Source organism: Carex rostrata, chromosome 6 (assembly GCF_964058835.1).
Source record: "Carex rostrata chromosome 6, lpCarRost1.2, whole genome shotgun sequence".
NCBI classification, from domain to species: domain Eukaryota; kingdom Viridiplantae; phylum Streptophyta; class Magnoliopsida; order Poales; family Cyperaceae; genus Carex; species Carex rostrata.
Genome location: NC_135923.1, coordinates 2,391,237 through 2,410,464, shown reverse-complemented (window position 1 = coordinate 2,410,464; position 19,228 = coordinate 2,391,237). Strand labels below are relative to the sequence as shown.

Sequence of the window (19,228 nt, the reverse complement as noted above, 5' to 3'; positions counted from 1 at the left end):
ATAAATTTTTAAATCTGCATGCCCTCCCTCAAAAAAAAGGGGGAATTTCACGTATACCCCTCAAAAACTTCAAAATTACGTATCCCCCCTTGAAATTACGTATTTCCCCCTCTAAACTTCAAAAACTCACAAATTTACCCATTTTATTGTATTTTATATTAAAACTCATTCTAAAATCTTAAAATACCCATTTTACCCTTTATTAAAAGCATATAAAGCCCATCAAACTCAAATTTAAATCTAAAGGGTTCCTCTACCGTTTGATCCGTGTGCATCGCATTAAGATTTGTGCATAGTGCTTCAATTTCGTGTTGATCTAGCATGCACGGATCTTAAAGCAATATTGATTGGTGTGCATCGCATTAAGATCTGTGCACGTCACATCAATATACGTGCGTGTTCGCATCAAGATTCGTGCTAATCTTGCGCACGCATATTTAAAAGCAATTTGGACGGTAGAAAAATTGTTCAGATTCAATTTTGAGTTTGATGGGCTTTATATGCTTTTAATAAAAGGGTAAAATAGGTATTTTATAAATTTAGAATGAGTTTTAATATAAAAGACAATAAAATGAGTAAATTTGTGAGTATTTAAAGTTTAGAGGAGCAAATATGTAATTTCAAACTTTAGAGGGGGAAATATGTAATTTTGAAGTTTTTGAGGGGTATACATGAAATTCCCTCCAAAAAATAATACTAAAATTATAATTAGATAAAAAAATTGATTCTCCCTACGAATATAATTAAGAGATAAAAATTATAGATTTAACTTTTTTATTCAAAATTTGGCAAACATCTCTGGCTCTTTCAAAAGAAAATTCATAAAGTACAGGTCAATAACATGTATTTATTATTACTTATTGGAACATTTTTTTTCAATGCACTGTCAAATGCTTTTTTGAAAAAAAAATATTATAATTTTTTTACAATACTTTTTGAAGAGCATATTAATTGATGATTACTGAGCTAATACACCTGTCAGTATAATTAACAAATGCCTGGACGGCGGTACCGGTACCACAATCAACAATTTGCAGATTAGTTAATTAAAATTTAATTAATTAGCCTCCTACTTTATGACATGGTAAAAGGCAAGATACCATCTAAAAGGTTACTGCCATTCACAAAGTACCAAGTTGATGCAGTAAACACACTTTTTTACCCCTTCCAGGTAACACCATTTGTTAAATCCAATAAAAAGTTGAAACAATGGATAATTAAACCTCCTGCTATAGAACCCCAGGATTATGGCCCCTACAAGTTCTCATTGACATCAACATTTTGTAAATAATCCTAAGACGGTGTTCTAAAATGTGAGATTATTAAAGAGAATAAAAGAGAGAAATAGTAATACCGGACTTGACCGGATTTATTCACATGTTTCAATAACTTTCGTCATCTTCAAATTAGAGTGTATAGGGTGTAACTTTTATTGTAACATTTCATTTCCCTTCTGTTCATTCTCTCTCTACGGTAGAATTCTAGAGTATAGTCTATGATAATATTTTGTAACTTTTGTTCCTCTATCAATAGTAAACAGTTTACATTTTGTTTAGGTATTTTTCATAGTTTGATTGTCTATAGCAAATTAAGTATTTTAAAGGACTGGAAATGTAATTAGTTTCTAATCTTGCATAGTCATGAAAATAAATATTTTGATATGTTTGACCATAATCAAGTTGGTCAAATAATTTTCTCAATTTTAAAAGCACTTATTTTAACAGAAGTTGTTAACAGCAGCAAGATGAATTACAAGATTTAATAAACTAACATTGTATTTTTGTTCCACCATTATTTAATTTCTTGACTTTCTTTAAATTATTCTTTATTTATTTTATTCCTTCTTTTCTTTGAAAAAAAAAATATATCATGACTTTAATAACATAAAATATTTGATTTGCGTCAAATTTTCGTAAATTTATTAAGCTTTAAATCTGTTTACACAAATCGAACTGTTAAAATCTGACTTCAGATAAAATTGGTAAAAAAAAAAAAATCTTTGAAAAAAAAACCAATTCCCTTCTAATATATTCGCTTTTATCTTAGAAAATAAATGTTTGTTTTCCAAGACAACTGGGGACAGACTGCTGGAGGCTCATAACATATATACACTTGAGGCTAAATTTTAAGGAGCTTGGCACCATTTGTATAGTCTCTAAGAAAACTTTCTCCTCCCACATTAAAGCCCTCTTAGTCACTCACTGTCTCTATCTCTCTCTTTTGCACATATTCCCCTGAAATTGTGATCAACCACCATCACCACACAGAGAGAGAGAGAGAGAGAGAGAGAGAGAGATGGGAGTGGCAACAGTGATTGAGTTGAGGCAAAGTATATCAGGGAAGAGGTCGTTTCGGCCAAGTCTCGGGTCCCGTCACGCAAACGAGTGGTAAGAATCTATGTAGATTTCATTGGAAGTACTTTCAGAGCTTGTTAAAGATGATTTCATCATTTTCTTTCATTGTAGTGGACTTCTGAATTTGTTCTTCTACAATTCTATTTTACTTCAATCTTTTTTTTTTCTTTTTTTTTTTGAATTATGGTTATGTTTAACTGAGCTTAATTTGGTTGTTTAATTTAAAAATGATAGAAAAGGGTTCTGTGAATAAATTTTGAAAAACCAAGTTTTATATAACAATATATTGTTTCATTTATGGCCAGGAGAATATAATTACTAATTTTTTTTATAGACCTGAGTTCTAATATTTGTACCAGTAGAACAAAATTTTAGAGACCTTCTTGTGTTAATCCTAATGGATCTTCTCATGTAAATGGTTTTCTTATATTACAATCGATATTCCAGGCCACCGACTGATGTATCAAGTGATCTCACAGTGGAAGTGGGTACATCGAGCTTCGCACTTCACAAGGTAATACAATGCAAATACTTTTAATTGACTGTAGTGATTGCTTTTTTATTGTTATTCAAATTGAAATAATGACTAATTAAGTACAATATTTACTTAAGAGAAAAGAACATTTAGATTCATTTGTGTTTGATTTGAGCAAGTAATGATTACTTACATGTTACATGCATGGCATCAGGCCCATACACCAGTATTGCTGGTATTTACTGTACTGTTTTGTTGTTTATATTGGTATCAGGCTATCAGCACAAAAGCGTTTCAATTTGTTTGTTATTTCAACTAATTAATGTACTGGTAAATACACCGCATTAGAATCTCCAATTGAGGTTTACTGGTAAAAAAAACAGTAAATTAATGGAAGCACAATAAAATCATAATTGCCTTATTTTCTTCTCATTATAATAAATGTAGTTCCCGCTAGTCTCGCGAAGCGGCAAAATTCGGAAGCTTTTATCAGAAGCGAGAGATTCAAAAATTACCAAATTAAACCTAAACGGCACACCCGGTGGGGCCCAATCATTTGAGCTAGCTGCAAAATTTTGCTATGGTGTCAACACAGAGATCACCATATCAAATGTTGCGATGCTTCATTGCGCTTCTCATTATCTCCTCATGACTGAAGAATTCTCTGACAAAAATCTCGAGTCCAAAACCGAAACCTTTTTAAGGGAAAATGTGATGCCAAGCACTTCAAACTCGATTTCAGTTCTTCATTCTTGCGAATCGCTTCTCCCGACAAGCGAAGAAATTGGTTTGGTAAACAGATTAGTTCACAGCATTACAACCAATGTGTGCAAGGAGCAATTGAGCAGCGGTCTCTCTAAGCTTGAGCAAAACTCTCCTTTAAAACCGCTTGAAGTGAACAACCCGGATTGGTGGGGAAAATCGCTTTCTATATTAGGATTGGATTTATTCCAAAAGGTTTTGTCTTCGGTTAAATCGAAAGGCCTCAAACAAGAGACGGTTAGTCGGATTTTGATGAACTATGCGCAATCCTCCCTGCAAGGTGTAATGGTGAGAGATCTGAATTCCTGTAAAGGTAGCTTTATTGATGTCGAAACGGTGAAAAAACAGAGATTGATCGTAGAAACCATCGTTGGTTTACTACCGGCACAATCTAGAAAGAGTCCTGTACCCCTTGCATTTCTTTCGGGTTTGTTAAAAACCGCAAATATGGTGTCCGCATCAAATACATGTAAAGGCGATCTGGAAAAGAGAATCGGGTTGCAACTGGATCAAGCCATATTAGAGGATATATTAATACCAGTAAATACACAAAATGGGCACCATACATTATATGATACTGATTCGGTGGTGAGGATCTTTTCGATATTCTTAAATTTCGATGAGGAAGAAGATTCAAATAATGCTTGCTATGATTTCGATAGCCCGAGGTCACCTAAGCAGAGCTTGATTTTGAAGGTTTCAAAATTGATGGATAGTTATCTTGCAGAGATTGCATTAGATTCAAATTTGATGCCTTCAAAATTTATTTCTCTATCCGAGTTATTGCCGGATCATGCTCGGGTTGTGACTGACGGACTTTATAGAGCAGTCGATATTTTTCTAAAGGTAAATGAATAAACATTTATTTTCTGTAAAATTATAGATATAAGAAAAAATTTGTTACTACAAGCCTTTATGTATCAAATCATTTAATACAATCTACTATCTATAGGTACACCCAAACATCAAGGAATCTGAGCGGTACCGCCTATGCAAAACCATTGACTGTCAGAAACTCTCTCAAGATGCATGCAGCCATGCAGCACAAAACGAACGCCTTCCAGTGCAAATGGCGGTGCAAGTTCTCTACTTTGAACAAATTCGCCTTCGAAATGCTCTGAACGGGTCCCATGATCAGTTCTTCTTCGGCCTGGTCAATTCACAGTACCCACAACGGTCAGGAAGTGGGGTTGGGAGCGGCGCCATCTCTCCTCGAGACAACTATGCATCTGTTAGGAGAGAGAATAGAGAGTTGAAGTTAGAGGTGGCAAGGATGCGAATGAGACTAACAGATTTGGAGAAAGATCATGTTTCAATGAAACAAGAGTTGGTTAAAGCAAACCCGGCAAATAAATTGTTTAAATCGTTTACAAAAAAATTGGGTAGTAAGGTTAGTTCTCTGTTTAGAATGAAATCAGATGTGAAGCCATTTGGTGCTAAAGCTGCAACCGATGCAAAGTTTTTGTTTCAACGAAGAAGGCGACACTCGATTTCTTGATTTTGTTTTTTTGGGGGGGTCTTTTTGAGTGTTGGAGGTTGTTTGGTGACTTGGTGTGTGTAAATTTGGTTCTTTTTTTTTTTGTCATTTTTATTTGGCTTTGAGATAGTGTAATATGAATGTAATTTGTTAATCTAAAAATTATGTATCGAATTTCCAAGCGGGAAGCTGAAATGATGTATAAAGTTGATATTATTTACAGTATTATGTTTACTACTGAGGATGGAGAAGATTATTTCTTTAATCTCATGCAATGCAGTATAGAACAGTAATACTGGTAAAGTAAATTAGTAAAAGATCAGGCCTCAGCCCTGCTGTGAATTCGCTTTTCTTGAACAATTTGGAGTCCTGATGGCCCATAAAATTTGCACAAAAAGGTGAATCGCTAGAGGAAGGGGTCGAACCTTCGACCTTATGGTTAACAGCCATACGCTCTAACCAACTGAGCTACTCCAGCTTTTGTCGCAAAAAAATTATTTAGTATTTATTGGATAAAACATATAAAATATATTATATATGGCCTAGCTTGAAAACAGATTGGAAGCGTTCGATTAAGAACAGACATCTCAGATCTGCTCAGAGTCTAATCCTAATTCCTAAACACTCTCCGGTTGCTGCAGTTGGTGCACAGGTGGAGTCAAATGTCAGGCGTTTTCAGTAATGTGTCGTCGCTCCGTCCCGTTTCATTCGTTTCCCACCACATGCATCATACACGTGGGCCCGTATAACTGGGGTCCACATGGCATAGAGATGTGGAAGAACATATTAAAGAGATCTGTTCTCTCTGTGTCAATTTTGGAAGCGTCAAATCTCTATACTGGTAGCATTGGCTTACTGGGGTCAAAAGTTTGTAATTCAAAAATAATTCGGATATAATTCAGAATTATCTAGATCAGATATCTGAGTTCCACAAGCGAGCAAAAAAAAAAAAAACTATTGGAAAAATTCAGAAAAAGTTTGAAAATAATTCGTATAATTCAGAAAAAATTCACGAATAATTCGGTCAAAGTTCAGTCAACCAGATAATTCGGCGTTCGGTTCGCCATCACCAAACAAACGGATTATTCACAAAAAATTCGCGAATTTTGTGACTATAAATTAAAAAGAGATCATTTCATTTAACTGTTTTTTAAATTATAGATATTAATTTGAATAACTTAAGAAGTAATTCAAACTCAATTAAATATTTCGAGTGCATTGTCACGAATTCAAGATAACATATTGCTCGCGTATTATATTATTTTGACAATCTCTGACAATAAATTAAATAAAATATTAAATAAAATTAAAAGTAAATTATAAATCTATAGATATGCTATTAAACATACAGATAGGTTAATAATCAAAATTCAAACAAAATCAGATAAAAACCTATTTATTACTGTTGTTTTCATGTACATAAAAATACAATATCGTCAAAATATTCTCAAAACATTTAAAACCCAATATCTTCACAATATCTTTATTTCAAAAGGGAAAAAAATAACATACACAGATAATAAATTAATATTATATTTTATCATTATCGATATTTTTTATTTACTTCTTATATTGCAATTATTTTATTATTATTTGTGTTATGGTTGTTGTTTTTTCTTTAACAAATTATTATTCTACTAGAAATATATCCTTATCATATAATTGAAAAATTCTTTTCCATTCTTCTTATTAACACATTTATTTTCGAATTTTCTTTGGAAACCGTAAATAAAAAATATTTTACCAAATCAACTTGATTACTTTGATTTTTACAAAAAACATAATAACCGAGATGCCATATTCGGTCAAAGGTGTTTTCACAAGTTTTACCATCATGTTTTTTATTGCTCATACCGAAATAGCATTCTGGTCCCAAAAAAAAAAATCGTGCTGAAATAGCATTTCGGTTCTTATGATTTTTGTAAAAACTAAAGCAATCAAGTTGGTTTGATAAATTTTTAATTTTTATTTATGGTTTCTTAAAAAAATTCTTTATTTTCACTCTTCCAAGTATTTTTGTTCAGCTGTAGGCTATTTGGGCCGCATACTCGGCCTTTATAGGCCTATATTTCAAAATAATAGAGAATCCCTTAAAGAATCTAATATTACCTAACCTTTAAGATTTCAAAATCTCGCAATAGCCCAAAAAATCCACCTCGTAAATAATTTGCCATCTTTATTTCCGTAATGAAAAATTCCCATCAAATGTGTTTTCTAGATGAATCCTTCAAAACATATACAAGGTTTAATTAGTATTGTGATATATAAATTTAATTTTTGGGAATATGCTAATATGCTATGCATAGAGGGTTTCCGTGTAACGACTTAATATTCGACTTTTCAAAATCCTAATGGTTGATCCGAACCGTTCATCTTGTTCTCCATATTAATATGTATTTGGAGACCAAATTTTACATTGTTTGGAAATTTTTTACTATTTTTTTAGATTGATTGAAAATTACTGTTTTCAGCAAATCTGGATCATAAAAAAACAGCGATTTTCAATAAATCTAAAAAAATAGTAAAAAAAATTTCAAAAAATATAAAATTTGGTTTCCAAACACATATTAATATGGAGAACAAGATGAACGGTTCGGATCGACCGTTAGAATTTTGAAAAGTCAAATATTGAGCAGTTGCACGGAGGCCCTCTATGCTACTCGTAGCATGCTAGCATATTCCTTAATTTTTGTAGCGTACAAATGGATTTGAACTTTTAGGACCGGCAACATGAGAATTTCGTGGGAATGATAATTGTTAATATGGGAATGAAAATTTCAATTTGTCAAAACTAAAGTTATTTAATCCATGGAAAATTTTAAAATATAGGTGTTCAGCCAATGTATGGGAAATTTGTTAGGATGTTGGTTTGTTTTTCTTTTTATAGAAGATGTAATATTACATTTAAACTATATTAAGTGTATTTAATACAATTCACTAATTACGATCAATATAATTGTATATATCAGATTCTAAAAGAGTTTAAATGAGTGAATTGACTATACAATGCAAAGTGATATTAGAAATTTTAATACTAATATATTAAAATTAAATATTGCTAGCTTAATTATGCTTGTTTAATAATTTCTTGTATTATTTAATTGTGTTTGTTTAATTAATTTTAACATTTGTATTATTAATTGTGTTTGTTTAATTAATTTTAGCCTTTGTATTATTAATTGTGTTTGTTTAATTAAGTGCTTGATTGAACAAATTAATTTCAGTTTAATTAATTATACAAATATTAATTAGTATAATACTTCTTTTAATTAATTAGTATTAAATTGTGCTTGTTTAAACAAAAATGGCTGGATGAAATTAGCTCAGCCAATTGCGTTCAATTTGAATAGTAAATTTAATAAGATCAATGAATCAATGTTAAATTTAATAAGATAAAAAAAATGTTTAGATGAAATCAGCACTTCAGTCAGTTGGAAAAAAAAAACGAACCTTTGACTCAATGTTTTTTTCTTATATAAATTGAAGCATTTGGTATTAAGAAACCTTCCTAGGGAGCTAAAATGGAAATTAATACCAAAGTTGTGGAACGATAGCAGAGCAAAAGTACCAATAAAATCATTTTACCTATGAAAATTTTTGGAGAAAGAAGCTGCTGAACATATTAATGTTTGTAATTAATCCAACCCAGATATAAGCATTTAGCTGACTAGTCAAATTGGATTTTAATTTTGAATCATAAGGTACATGTTAGGGTGAAATCGGATTAAATTGTTATATACGAGTTAGGCTGGGTTGCTATGGATAGCACAGTGGCCTCTATGCTACGGCTCAATATTCGAGTTTTCAAAATTCAAACGGTCGATCCGAACCGTTCATCTTATTCTCCATATTAATATCTGCTTGGAGACCAAATTTTATAATTTTCTGAATTTTTTTACTATTTATTAAGCCACTTTGAAAATCGCTAATCCAACGGTTTTACTGTTTTGTGCAACCACCGTTGGATCAACAATTTTGTAAAATACTTAATAAATAGTAAAAGAATTCAGAAAAATGTAAAATTTGGTCTCCAAGCAAATATTAATATGGAGAATAAGATGAACGGTTCAGATCGACCGTTTGGATTTTGAAAACTCGAATATTGAGCCGTAGCATAGAGGCCACTATGCTATCCATAGCACCCCAGCCTAACTCGTTATATACTATCAAATATATAAATATATATGTTATTGGCTCCAATTTAATATTACAAAATTTAAGCACCACAAGCACAAAAATGATATTAGCAAAAAGACATTATTAACAAACACATGAATACCCATTTATTTATGATATTTATACTCACTATATCTGTAAAATGAGAACATTGGCAGAAGCAGAAATAATATGACGTACCACTACAATAGAAATATCCTTCTGCGACCTAGATGGGTGAGGCGCCGGTCACAGAAGACCGAAATCGGTCACAGTTGCTCCGTCACTGATGACTTCCTTGCTGACGTCACCGGTCTCTGAAGGATGTGGCACCGGTCGCAGATGACCCCTTTAGCGACCGACTAGATCCGTCACGGATGCGACATGCTAACGTGGCTAGAGACCTATTTGAGACCGACTGAGCGGTCGCATAAGGGTTCCAAATCGGTCGCAGAAGTTTTTTTTTTGGTATTTTTTATTGTTTTTCTTATTCCTAATTGGTATGAAATGTACCAAACAAATATAACAAACTATCATTCATATGCAACACAAGCAACAAACTATCATATTGCAAATAATAAATTATCCCAAAACATGATCATATTCATCCAAAAATCTAAGCAATATTCGTCAAAAATTTCAAACCATTGTACAATTCCAAATAGCTTACTAAATATAACTATTATAGTGGAATGCAAAGAGTGAGTCTATGGTACCAAATATAAAACATGGCAATCTAAATTAAAGCCTTTATGCTCCAAATCAGCAGCTGACGCATTCTTTTTCAACTCATCATTTATACTGTTATGAACAAAATCATACACAAAAATAAGAAACTTTTCAACATTACAAAGGGAAAAGGAAGCACCTTGCTAATTAGTATAACAAAGTATAGTGAAGAGTGGTCTCTATTGTCTTCTTTTATTTTTGAATTTAATAAGTTTGCGAAACTAGACGAACTTCATACAAATCATTCTTGCCTTTTCCTACAATAACCAATGCAAACACAATTAATTATTTACTGCAAGAATTTCAAGCACAAATTTACAAACACCATGCATTAACTAATTAATGTATCTTTACTAACCATAAACAAAGTAAAGAGCAAAATATATGGTACAGTCTCAAATTTAGAAACTGCAACGGTTTTAAATGTGTATGGTTATATAATAGCCAAGTCCCCAGATTAACAAATTGCAATTTAAATTTGAAAACTTAATAACTCAACATGCTGTTGCTAAGTATTTATCAAAATGTTAAACAGTTTCTATATATAACCACACTTGGGAATTCTAAATGTTAGACTTTTGAGTTTTGAGCAACTACATTTGACATCTGGAAATTGGGTTACGATTTGTTGGTTTTGGCAAGCAATGCTTTCAAATATAAAAATATTCCCACTGACACCTAAACATAAAAATATTAAACAAACTAGGTGTCAAAAAAACTAAACTTTTACCAGAAGGACCCTAAACTTTCAACTATTACAAATAGAAACACAAACTTCAATATACTTGATAAAGAAGTTCTCTGAAAATTGAATACAAGTGTAAAGGTGTGTTGTTGTATGTTACCTGCATTGCATTAGTGCTGTTAGAATGCGATGATCGGCTCCTTTCTTCTCTATGCCAGGAATTATTATCTTTTCTTTGATCATTCTCGAGTGCCTTTCTTCTATGCCTTTTTGTTTTATAGTAGCTTGATATATGTATTGTAATGAAAAATTAAGGTAATTTCATCAATACTAAGGAAAAATAATATTTCTTTTCTTCTATTCATGGAATTTGAATTCAGAATATACCGTTTGAAAGGGACAATTAAATATAAACAAGACATTTTCCTTACCAGGCATAAACATAAATCTCTCAATTAAAGGTAATTCAATAATCCATCTAATTATGAGACACTCAAAAACAACAACCAAATTGAAAATAAATTTGAGATTGGTATGGTGTTACTACATTGCTAATATTTTGACACTCCAAATATGAATCAAGTTATAAAATTCAAAGAAATATAAGAATCCAAACTTTAAGTAAGCACGAATGGCTATTGATACCTAATTTAAATATAGATGCAATACCATAGTTTGTGAAGGCAGCATAGTTCTAAGAAAAAGAGAAAAATATTCTTTTTTAAGGAATTGCATGAGCTCTTATCCTAAAACCAATAAAATTTCAGACCTCCTCTTTGCATGCATGTTAGGCTTAATTTGATGAGCAACAATAGCATGAAAAAGAATGCATAGAAACCCACCACATCAGTTGATTTCTACAAACCTCTTCATACCCATCAAGACAACCAAAAGTTACATGATTACCTTGAATTAATAAGCAGCAGCTTCCGTCCTTGGGATTTATTATGTTATCGACTTTTACAGAAGTAGCCCTGTACACTTGCCTAAATAAAACGAAAGAATATTGTAAGAAACTTATGTTAGTCTTATCATGTTAGTCTTATCAAAGAATTATATAACTATTATAGTTTAATTAGACATCATTAGTATGCAAAATTTATACATAATTACTTATGTGTTAACTATGCAGATCAAGATATTTATTTTATAAGCAACTGAAGAATTCAGAGACTATATGTTGAAATGACTATCTTTTAACCAGAATTTTTATTTATAGCATTTACAAAATAAATATCCAAAGCAACCTGGGAAATGAACCTAATTTCTAACATGTGTTTGTCTCAGGCCAGTACTGGCATAGTTGTGCCTCAAAGGACCCAAGGTGGGTGGGCAAAAATTGTAAAAATAAAGGCTTCACTGATACAAGACAGCAAAAATTCATCCGGCTGAGGCAATAGAAATAACTGCTCGAATTCAAGCATAGTTTACCCAAATCAAACGAATTCAACAGAAATAACAGCTCGAATTCAAGCTATTTTACCCAAATCAAACAAAACAAAACTTTAATCTCAAAAGAATCGAGCAAACCTGATCTGGCTGAGGCAATAGAGAAGATGTTGCAAGCGACTGGGAGAGCTGAGAAACGAGGTCGAGCGGAGAGGAGGAGATCGAGAACGGAGAGGAGAGGAGGAGATCGCAGTGAGAGGAACATCGGTGGGTTTTTTGTCTGTGATTTTTCAGAGATTGGCTTAGGGTTTTTTTCAGGAACGGAGTCGAGAGAGGATGTCGAGTTCAGCGATTTTTTGTTTTTCAGCTTTTTTTTGGCTTAGGGTTAAGAGAAAACGCGGGAGGAGAAGGAAACGATGCGTTTTCAAAGGGGACTCTTCTGCGACCAGGCCAATCGGTCTCAGAAGGTTAAGGCGCCGGTCGCAGAAGGATCCGTCTCCGCTGCTTTTTTTTTGGATTTTTTGAGGGTCTTCTGCGACAGGACCGGTCCCAAAAATCAGTCGCAGATAGATCATTTTGCTGTAGTGTATGAAACAAAATACATATATTACGTAACCTGAGTTATTTCAAAAAATACCTTATAGTTATAACTCTAATACAATATTCTGATTGAAAGTCTTTGCAACACTCTAATTGAGTCTTTAAATGACAAGGGAAGATAGTAGTTGCAACCCGAAGACAACACTTTGTTTGAATGTCTCTCTAGTTGTGTTATAAGATGAAATGAGAAGATGATAGTTGTAATCCTACTACAACACTCTCATTGAATATCTTTGTAGCACTCTCTAGTTGTGTCATTAGATGGAAAGAGAAGAGGGAAGTCGCAACTCCAATAGAAAATTCTAATTGACGTTCTTTGCAGCACTCTAGTAGTCTTCCCATATGGCAAAAGAAGAAGGTAGTTGCAACCCTAAAACAATACTCTATTTGAAGGTCTTTACATCACTCTTGTGTATCACAAGATGGAATGGAAAGAGGGTAGTTGCAACCTTACTACAACACTCTTATTGAATGTCTTTGTAGAACTCTTTAATTGTGTCATTAGATGACAAGAGAAGATGGTGGTTGCAAATTCAATACAGCATTCTAAATGAAGGTCTTTGCAACACTATAGTAGTATCACATGATGGCAAGAGAAGATGATAGTGGCAACACCAATACAACACTCTTATTAACGGTCTTTCCAGCAGCCTAATACAATAGTCAAAAGGAAAGAGAAGAGGATAGTTGCAACACTTAGACAACACTCCATTTGAAGGTCTTTGCCGCACTCTAGTTGTGCAATAAGATGGAATGAGAAGATGGTAGTTGCAACCTTACAACAACACTCTAATTGAAGATCTTTGTAGTACTCTCTAGTCGTGTCATTAGATGACAACAGAAGAGGGTAGTTGAAATCCCAATACAATATTCTAATTGAAGGTCTTTGCAGCACTATAGTAGTGTATCCAGATGGCAAAAGAAGAGAGTGCTCCAAACTCCTTCAACAGAAGTGTTGTATTAGGGTTGTAAATGTCATATTATCTTGCCATATAGGGTCACTACTAGAGTGCTCCAGACACATTCAATTGGAGTGTTGTATTAGGGTTGTAAATGCCTTATAATCTTGCTATCTGGATACATTACTAGAGTGCTCCAAACACCTTCGATTGGAGTGTTGTATTAGGGTTGTAAATACCTTATTATCTTGCCATATAGAGACACTACTACAGTGCTCCAAGCACCGTCAATTGGAGTGTTGTATTAGGGTTGTAAATGCCCGATTATCTTGCCATATAGAGACTATATTAGATTGCTCGAAACACCTTCAATTGGAGCGTCATATTAGAGTTGTAAATGCCCTATTATCTTGTCATATAGAGACACTACTAGAGTGCTCCAAACACCTTCAATCGGATTATTGTATTAGGGCTGTAATGCCCTATTATCATGCCATATAGAGAGATACTATTAGAGTGCTCCAAACACTTTCAATTGGAGTGTTGCATTAGGGTTGTAAATGCCCAATTATTTTTCCATATAGAGACACTCCAAGAGTGCTCTAAACACCTTCAATTGGAGTAATGTATTCGGGTTTTAAATGCCCTATTATCAAGCCATATAGAGACACAATTAGAGTGCTCCAAACAACTTCAATTGGAGTGTTGTATTAGGGTTGTAAATCCCATATTATCATGCCATATATTGACACTTTTAGAGTACTCCAAACACCTTCAATTGGAGTGTGGTATTAGGGTTCTAAATGGCCAATTAGTTTGCCATATAGAGACACTACTAGAACGCACAAAACACCTTCAATTGGAGTGTCGTATTAGGGTGTAAATGCCATATTATCATGACACATAGAGACACTACTAGAGTTGTCCAAACTCCTTCAATTGGAGCGTCATATTAGAGTTGTAAATGCGCTATTATCTTGTCATATAGAAACACTACTAGAGTGTTCAAACACCTTCAATTGGATTATTGTATTAGGGTTGTCAATGCCCTATTATCTTGCCATATAGAGACCCTACTAGAGTGCTCTAAACACCTTCAATTGGTGTGTTGTATTAGGGTTGTAAATCCCTTATTATCTTGCTATATAGAGACACTACTAGAGTGCTCCAAACACCTTCAATTGGAGTGTTTTATAAAGGTTGTACATGCCCTATTATCTTGCCATATAGAGACACTACTAGAGTGCCCCAGACACCTTCAATTGGAGTGTTATACTAGTGTTCTAAATGCCCTAATATCTTGCCATAAAGAGACACTACTAGAGTGCCCCAAACACTTTCAATTAGAGTGTTGTATTAGGGTTGTAAATGCCCAATTAGTGTGCCATATAGAGACACAACAATAGTGTCCCAAACACCTTAAATTAGAGTGGTGTATTAGGGTTGTAAATGCCATATTATCATGCCAAATAGAGACACTACTAGAGTGCTCCACACCTTCAATTGAAGTGTTGTATTACGGTTGTAAATGCCCTATTATGATTCTATATAGAGACACGACTAGAGTGCTCCAAACACTTTCAATTGGAGTGTGGCATTAGCATTAAAAATGCCGTATTATCTTGCCATAAAGAGACACCACTAGAGTGCACCAAGCACCGTCAATTGGAGTGTTGTATTAGAGTCCTAAATGCCCTATAATCTTGCCATATAGAGACACTACTAGAGTGCTCCACACACTTTCAATTGGAGTTGTATTAGTGTTCTAAATGCCCTATTATTTTGCCATATATAGACACTACTAGAGTGCTCCACAGACCTTCAATTGGAGTGTTGTATTAGGGTTGTAAATGCCCTATTATGATTCCTTATAGAGACACAACTAGAGTTATCTTGGAGCGTCATATTAGAGTTGTATTAGGGTTGTATTAGGGTTATCTTGCCATATAGAGACTTTATTAGATTGCTCGAAACACCTTCAATTGGAGCGTCATATTAGAGTTGTAAATACCCTATTATTTTCCCATATAAATACACTACTAGAGTACTCCAAACACCTTCAATTGGAGTGTTGTATTAGGGTTGTCAATGCCATATATCGACACTACAAGAGTGCTATAAACACCTTCAAATGGTGTGTTGTATTAGGGTTGTAAAAGCCCTATTATCTTGCCATAGAGAGACACTACTAGAGTGTTCTAAACACCTTCAATTGGTGTATTATATTAGGGTTGTTAATGCCCTATTATCTTGCCATATAGAGACACTACTAGAGTGCTCCAGGCACCTTCAATTGGAGTGTTCTACTAGTGTTGTAAATGCTCTATTATCTTGCTATATAGAGACATAACTAGAGTGCTCCAAACACCTTCAATTAGAATGGTGTATTAGGGTTGTAAATGCGCTATTATCTTGCCATATAGAGATACTACTAGAGTGCCCCAAACACCTTCAACTGGAGTGTTGTATTAGGGTTCTACATGCCCTATTATCTTGCCATAGAGAGACACATCAATAGTGCCCTAAACACCTTCAATTAGATTGGTGTATTAGGGTTGTAAATGCCCTATTATCTTGTCATATTGAGACACTAATAGAGTGCTCTAAACACCATCAATTGGTGTGTTATATTAGGGTTGTAAATGCCGTATTATCTTGCCATATAGATACACTACTAGAGTGCTCCAGGCACCTTCAATTGGAGTGTTCTACTACTGTTGTAAATGCCCTATTATCTTTCCATATAGAGACACTACTAGAGTTCTCCGAACACCTTCAATTAGAGTGGTGTATTACGGTTATAAATGCCCTATTATCTTGCTATAAAAAGACACAGCTAGAGTGCTCCAAACACCTTTCAATTGAAGTGTTATATTAGTGTTGTAAATACCCTATTATCTTGCCATATTGAGACACAACTAGAGTGCTACAAACACCTTCAATTGGAGTGTTGTATTAGTGTTCTAAATGCTCTATTATATTGCCATATAGAGACACTACTAGAGTGCTCCAGGCACCTTCAATTGGAGTGTTGTATTAGTGTTATAAATGCCCTATTATCTTGCCAAATAGATACACAACTAGAGTGCTCGAAACACCTTCAATTGGAGTGTTGTATTAGGGTTCTACATGCCCTATTATCTTGCCATATAGAGACACTGCTAGAGTGCTCCAAACACCTTCAATTGGTGTGTTGTATTAGGGCTGTAAATGCCCTATTATCTTGCTATATAGAGACTACTAGAGTGCTCCAAACACCTTCAATTGGAGTGTTGCATTAGGGTTGTACATGCCCTATTATCTTGCCATATAGAGACACTACTAGAGTGCTCTAAACACCTGCAATTGGTGTCCTGTATTAGGGTTGTAAATGCCCTATTAGCTTGCCATATAGAACACAACTAGGGTGCTCCAAACACCTTCAACTAGAGTGTTGTAGTAGTGTTATAAATGTCCTATTATATTGCTATATAGATACACAACTAGAGTGCAACAAATGGCTTCTATTGCAGTGTCGTGATTGGGTTATAAATTTCTTATTATCATGCAATATAGAGACACTACTAGAGTGATCCAAACACCTGCAATTGAAGAGTTGTATTAGGGTGGTAAATGCCCTATTATCTTGCCAGATAGATACACAACTAGAGTGCTCGAAACACCTTCAATTAGAGTGTTGTATTAGGATTCTACATGCCCTACTATCTTGCCATATGACACTACTAGAGTGCTCCAAACACCTTCAATTGGTGTGTTGTATTAGGGTTGTAAATGCCCTCTTATCTTGCTATATAGAGACACTACTAGAGTGCTCCAAACACCTTCAATTGGAGTGTTGTATTACGGTTGTATATGCCATATTATCTTGCCATATAGAGACACTACTAGAGTGCTCTAAACACCTTCAATTGGTGTCCTGTATTAGGGTTGTAAATGCCCTATTAGCTAGCCATATAGAGACACAACTAGGATGCTCCAAACACCTTCAACTGGAGTGTTGTATTTGTGTTATAAATGTCCTATTATCTTGCTATATAGATACACAACTAGAGTGCAACAAATGCCTTCTATTGCAGTGTCGTGATTGGGTTATAAATTTCTTATTATCATGCAATATAGAGACACTACTAGAGGGATCCAAACACCTGCAATTGAAGAGTTGTATTAGGGTGGTAAATGCCCTATTATCTTGCCATATAGATACACAACTAGAGTGCTCCAAACACCTTCAATTGTAGTGTTGTATTAGAGTTCTACATGCCCTATTATCTTGCCATATAGAGACACTACTAGAGTGCTCCAAACACCTTCATTTGGAGTGTTCTATTAGTGTTCTAAATGCCCTATTATCTTGCCAAATAGATACACAACTAGAGTGCTCCAAACATTTTCAATTGGAGTGTTGTATTAGGGTTCTACATGCCCTACTATCTTGCTATATAGAGACACTACTAGAGTGCTCCAAACGCCTTCAATTGGTGTATTGTATTAGGGTTATAAATGCCCTATTATTACACAACTAGAGTGCTCCAAACACCTTCAATTGGAGTTGTATTAGTGTTATAAATGTCCTATTATCTTGCTATATAGATACACAACTAGAGTGCACTAAATGCCTTCAATTGCACTGTTGTGATTAGGTTATAAATGTCTTATTATCATGCCATAGAGAGACACTACTAGAGTGCTAGAAAGACCTTCAATTGAAGTGTTATATTAGGGTTGTAAATGCCCTATTATCTTGCTATATAGAGACACTACTAGAGTGCTCCAAACACCAATTGGAGTGTTGTATTAGGGTTGTATATGCCCTATTATGTTGCCATATAGAGACACTACTAGAGTGGTCTAAACACCTTCAATTGGTGTCCTCTATTACGGTTGTAAATGCCCTATTAGCTTGCCATATAGAGACACAACTAGGGTGCTCCAAACACCTTGAACTGGAGTGTTGTATTAGTGTTATAAATGTCCTATTATCTTGCTTTATATACACAACTAGAGTGCACCAAATGCCTTCAATTGCAGTGTCGTGATTGGGTTATAAATGTCTTATTATCATGCCATATAGAGACACTACTAGAGTGCTCCAAACACCTTCAATTGGAGTGTTGTATTAGGGTGGTAAATACCCTATTATCATGCCATATAAAGACACTAATAGAGTGCTCAAAACAACTTCAATTGGTGTGTTGTATTAGAGTTGTAAATGCCCTATTATCTTGCCATATAGAGAGACAACTAGAGTGCTCCAAACACCTTCAATTAGAATGGTGTATTACGGTTGTAAATGCCCTATGATCGTGCCATATAGAGACACTACTAGAGTGCTCCAAACAGCTTCAATTGGAGTGTTGTATTAGTGTTGTAAATGCCCTATTATCTTGCCATATAGAGACACAACTAGAGTACCACAAACACCTTCAATTGGAGTGTTGTATTAATGTTCTAAATGCCCTATTATCTTGCCATATAGATACACAACTAGAGTGATCCAAACAACTTCAGTTGGAGTGTTGTATTAGGGTTCTACATGCCCAATTATCTTGCCATATAGAGACACTACTAGAGTGCTCCAAACACCTTCATTTGGAGTGTTGTATTAGTGTTATAAATGCCCTATTATCTTGCCAAAAAGATATACAACTAGAGTGCTCCAAACACCTTTAATTGGAGTGTTGTATTAGGGTTCTACATGCCCTA

General features: G+C 34.1%; 1 protein-coding gene, 1 long non-coding RNA gene and 1 other non-coding gene across 5 annotated transcripts; 1 reads left to right on the top strand and 2 right to left on the bottom strand.

Moving 5' to 3' along the window:
- The first annotated feature begins 2,148 nt into the window (after positions 1 to 2,148).
- Positions 2,149 to 5,230, top strand: LOC144555970 (BTB/POZ domain-containing protein At1g03010-like). The gene is made up of 4 exons (XM_078304433.1): positions 2,149 to 2,387; positions 2,802 to 2,868; positions 3,277 to 4,437; positions 4,544 to 5,230. Exons 1-4 carry the CDS (start codon positions 2,296 to 2,298, stop codon positions 5,087 to 5,089), a joined length of 1,866 nt encoding a protein of 621 aa, XP_078160559.1. The 5' UTR covers positions 2,149 to 2,295; the 3' UTR covers positions 5,090 to 5,230.
- Positions 5,231 to 5,472: 242 nt separating this feature from the next.
- On the bottom strand, positions 5,473 to 5,546 carry TRNAN-GUU (transfer RNA asparagine (anticodon GUU)). The gene has a single exon. It is a non-coding gene; the product is annotated as a tRNA-Asn (tRNA).
- A 4,231-nt stretch (positions 5,547 to 9,777) lies between these two features.
- LOC144556063 (uncharacterized) lies at positions 9,778 to 12,410 on the bottom strand. Of its 3 annotated transcripts, none has more exons than XR_013512180.1 (4): positions 12,168 to 12,410; positions 11,536 to 11,623; positions 10,798 to 10,921; positions 9,778 to 10,209 (listed from the first exon to the last, which is right to left on the bottom strand). It is a non-coding gene; the product is annotated as an uncharacterized LOC144556063 (long non-coding RNA). The 3 variants fall into 3 exon arrangements; XR_013512181.1 differs by having other exon boundaries at positions 11,544 to 11,623; XR_013512182.1 differs by lacking the exon at positions 9,778 to 10,209 and adding an exon at positions 10,666 to 10,704.
- Positions 12,411 to 19,228: the final 6,818 nt, after the last annotated feature.

What these genes read in the sequence shown, in the direction of transcription:
- LOC144555970 (XM_078304433.1), top strand. Translation starts at nt 2,296, where the DNA reads ATGGGAGTGGCAACAGTGATTGAGTTGAGGCAAAGTATATCAGGGAAG. An exon ending in TCCCGTCACGCAAACGAGTG is followed by an intron (nt 2,388 to 2,801) that starts GTAAGAATCTAT and finishes TCGATATTCCAG; the next exon opens with GCCACCGACTGATGTATCAA. An exon ending in CGAGCTTCGCACTTCACAAG is followed by an intron (nt 2,869 to 3,276) that starts GTAATACAATGC and finishes TAATAAATGTAG; the next exon opens with TTCCCGCTAGTCTCGCGAAG.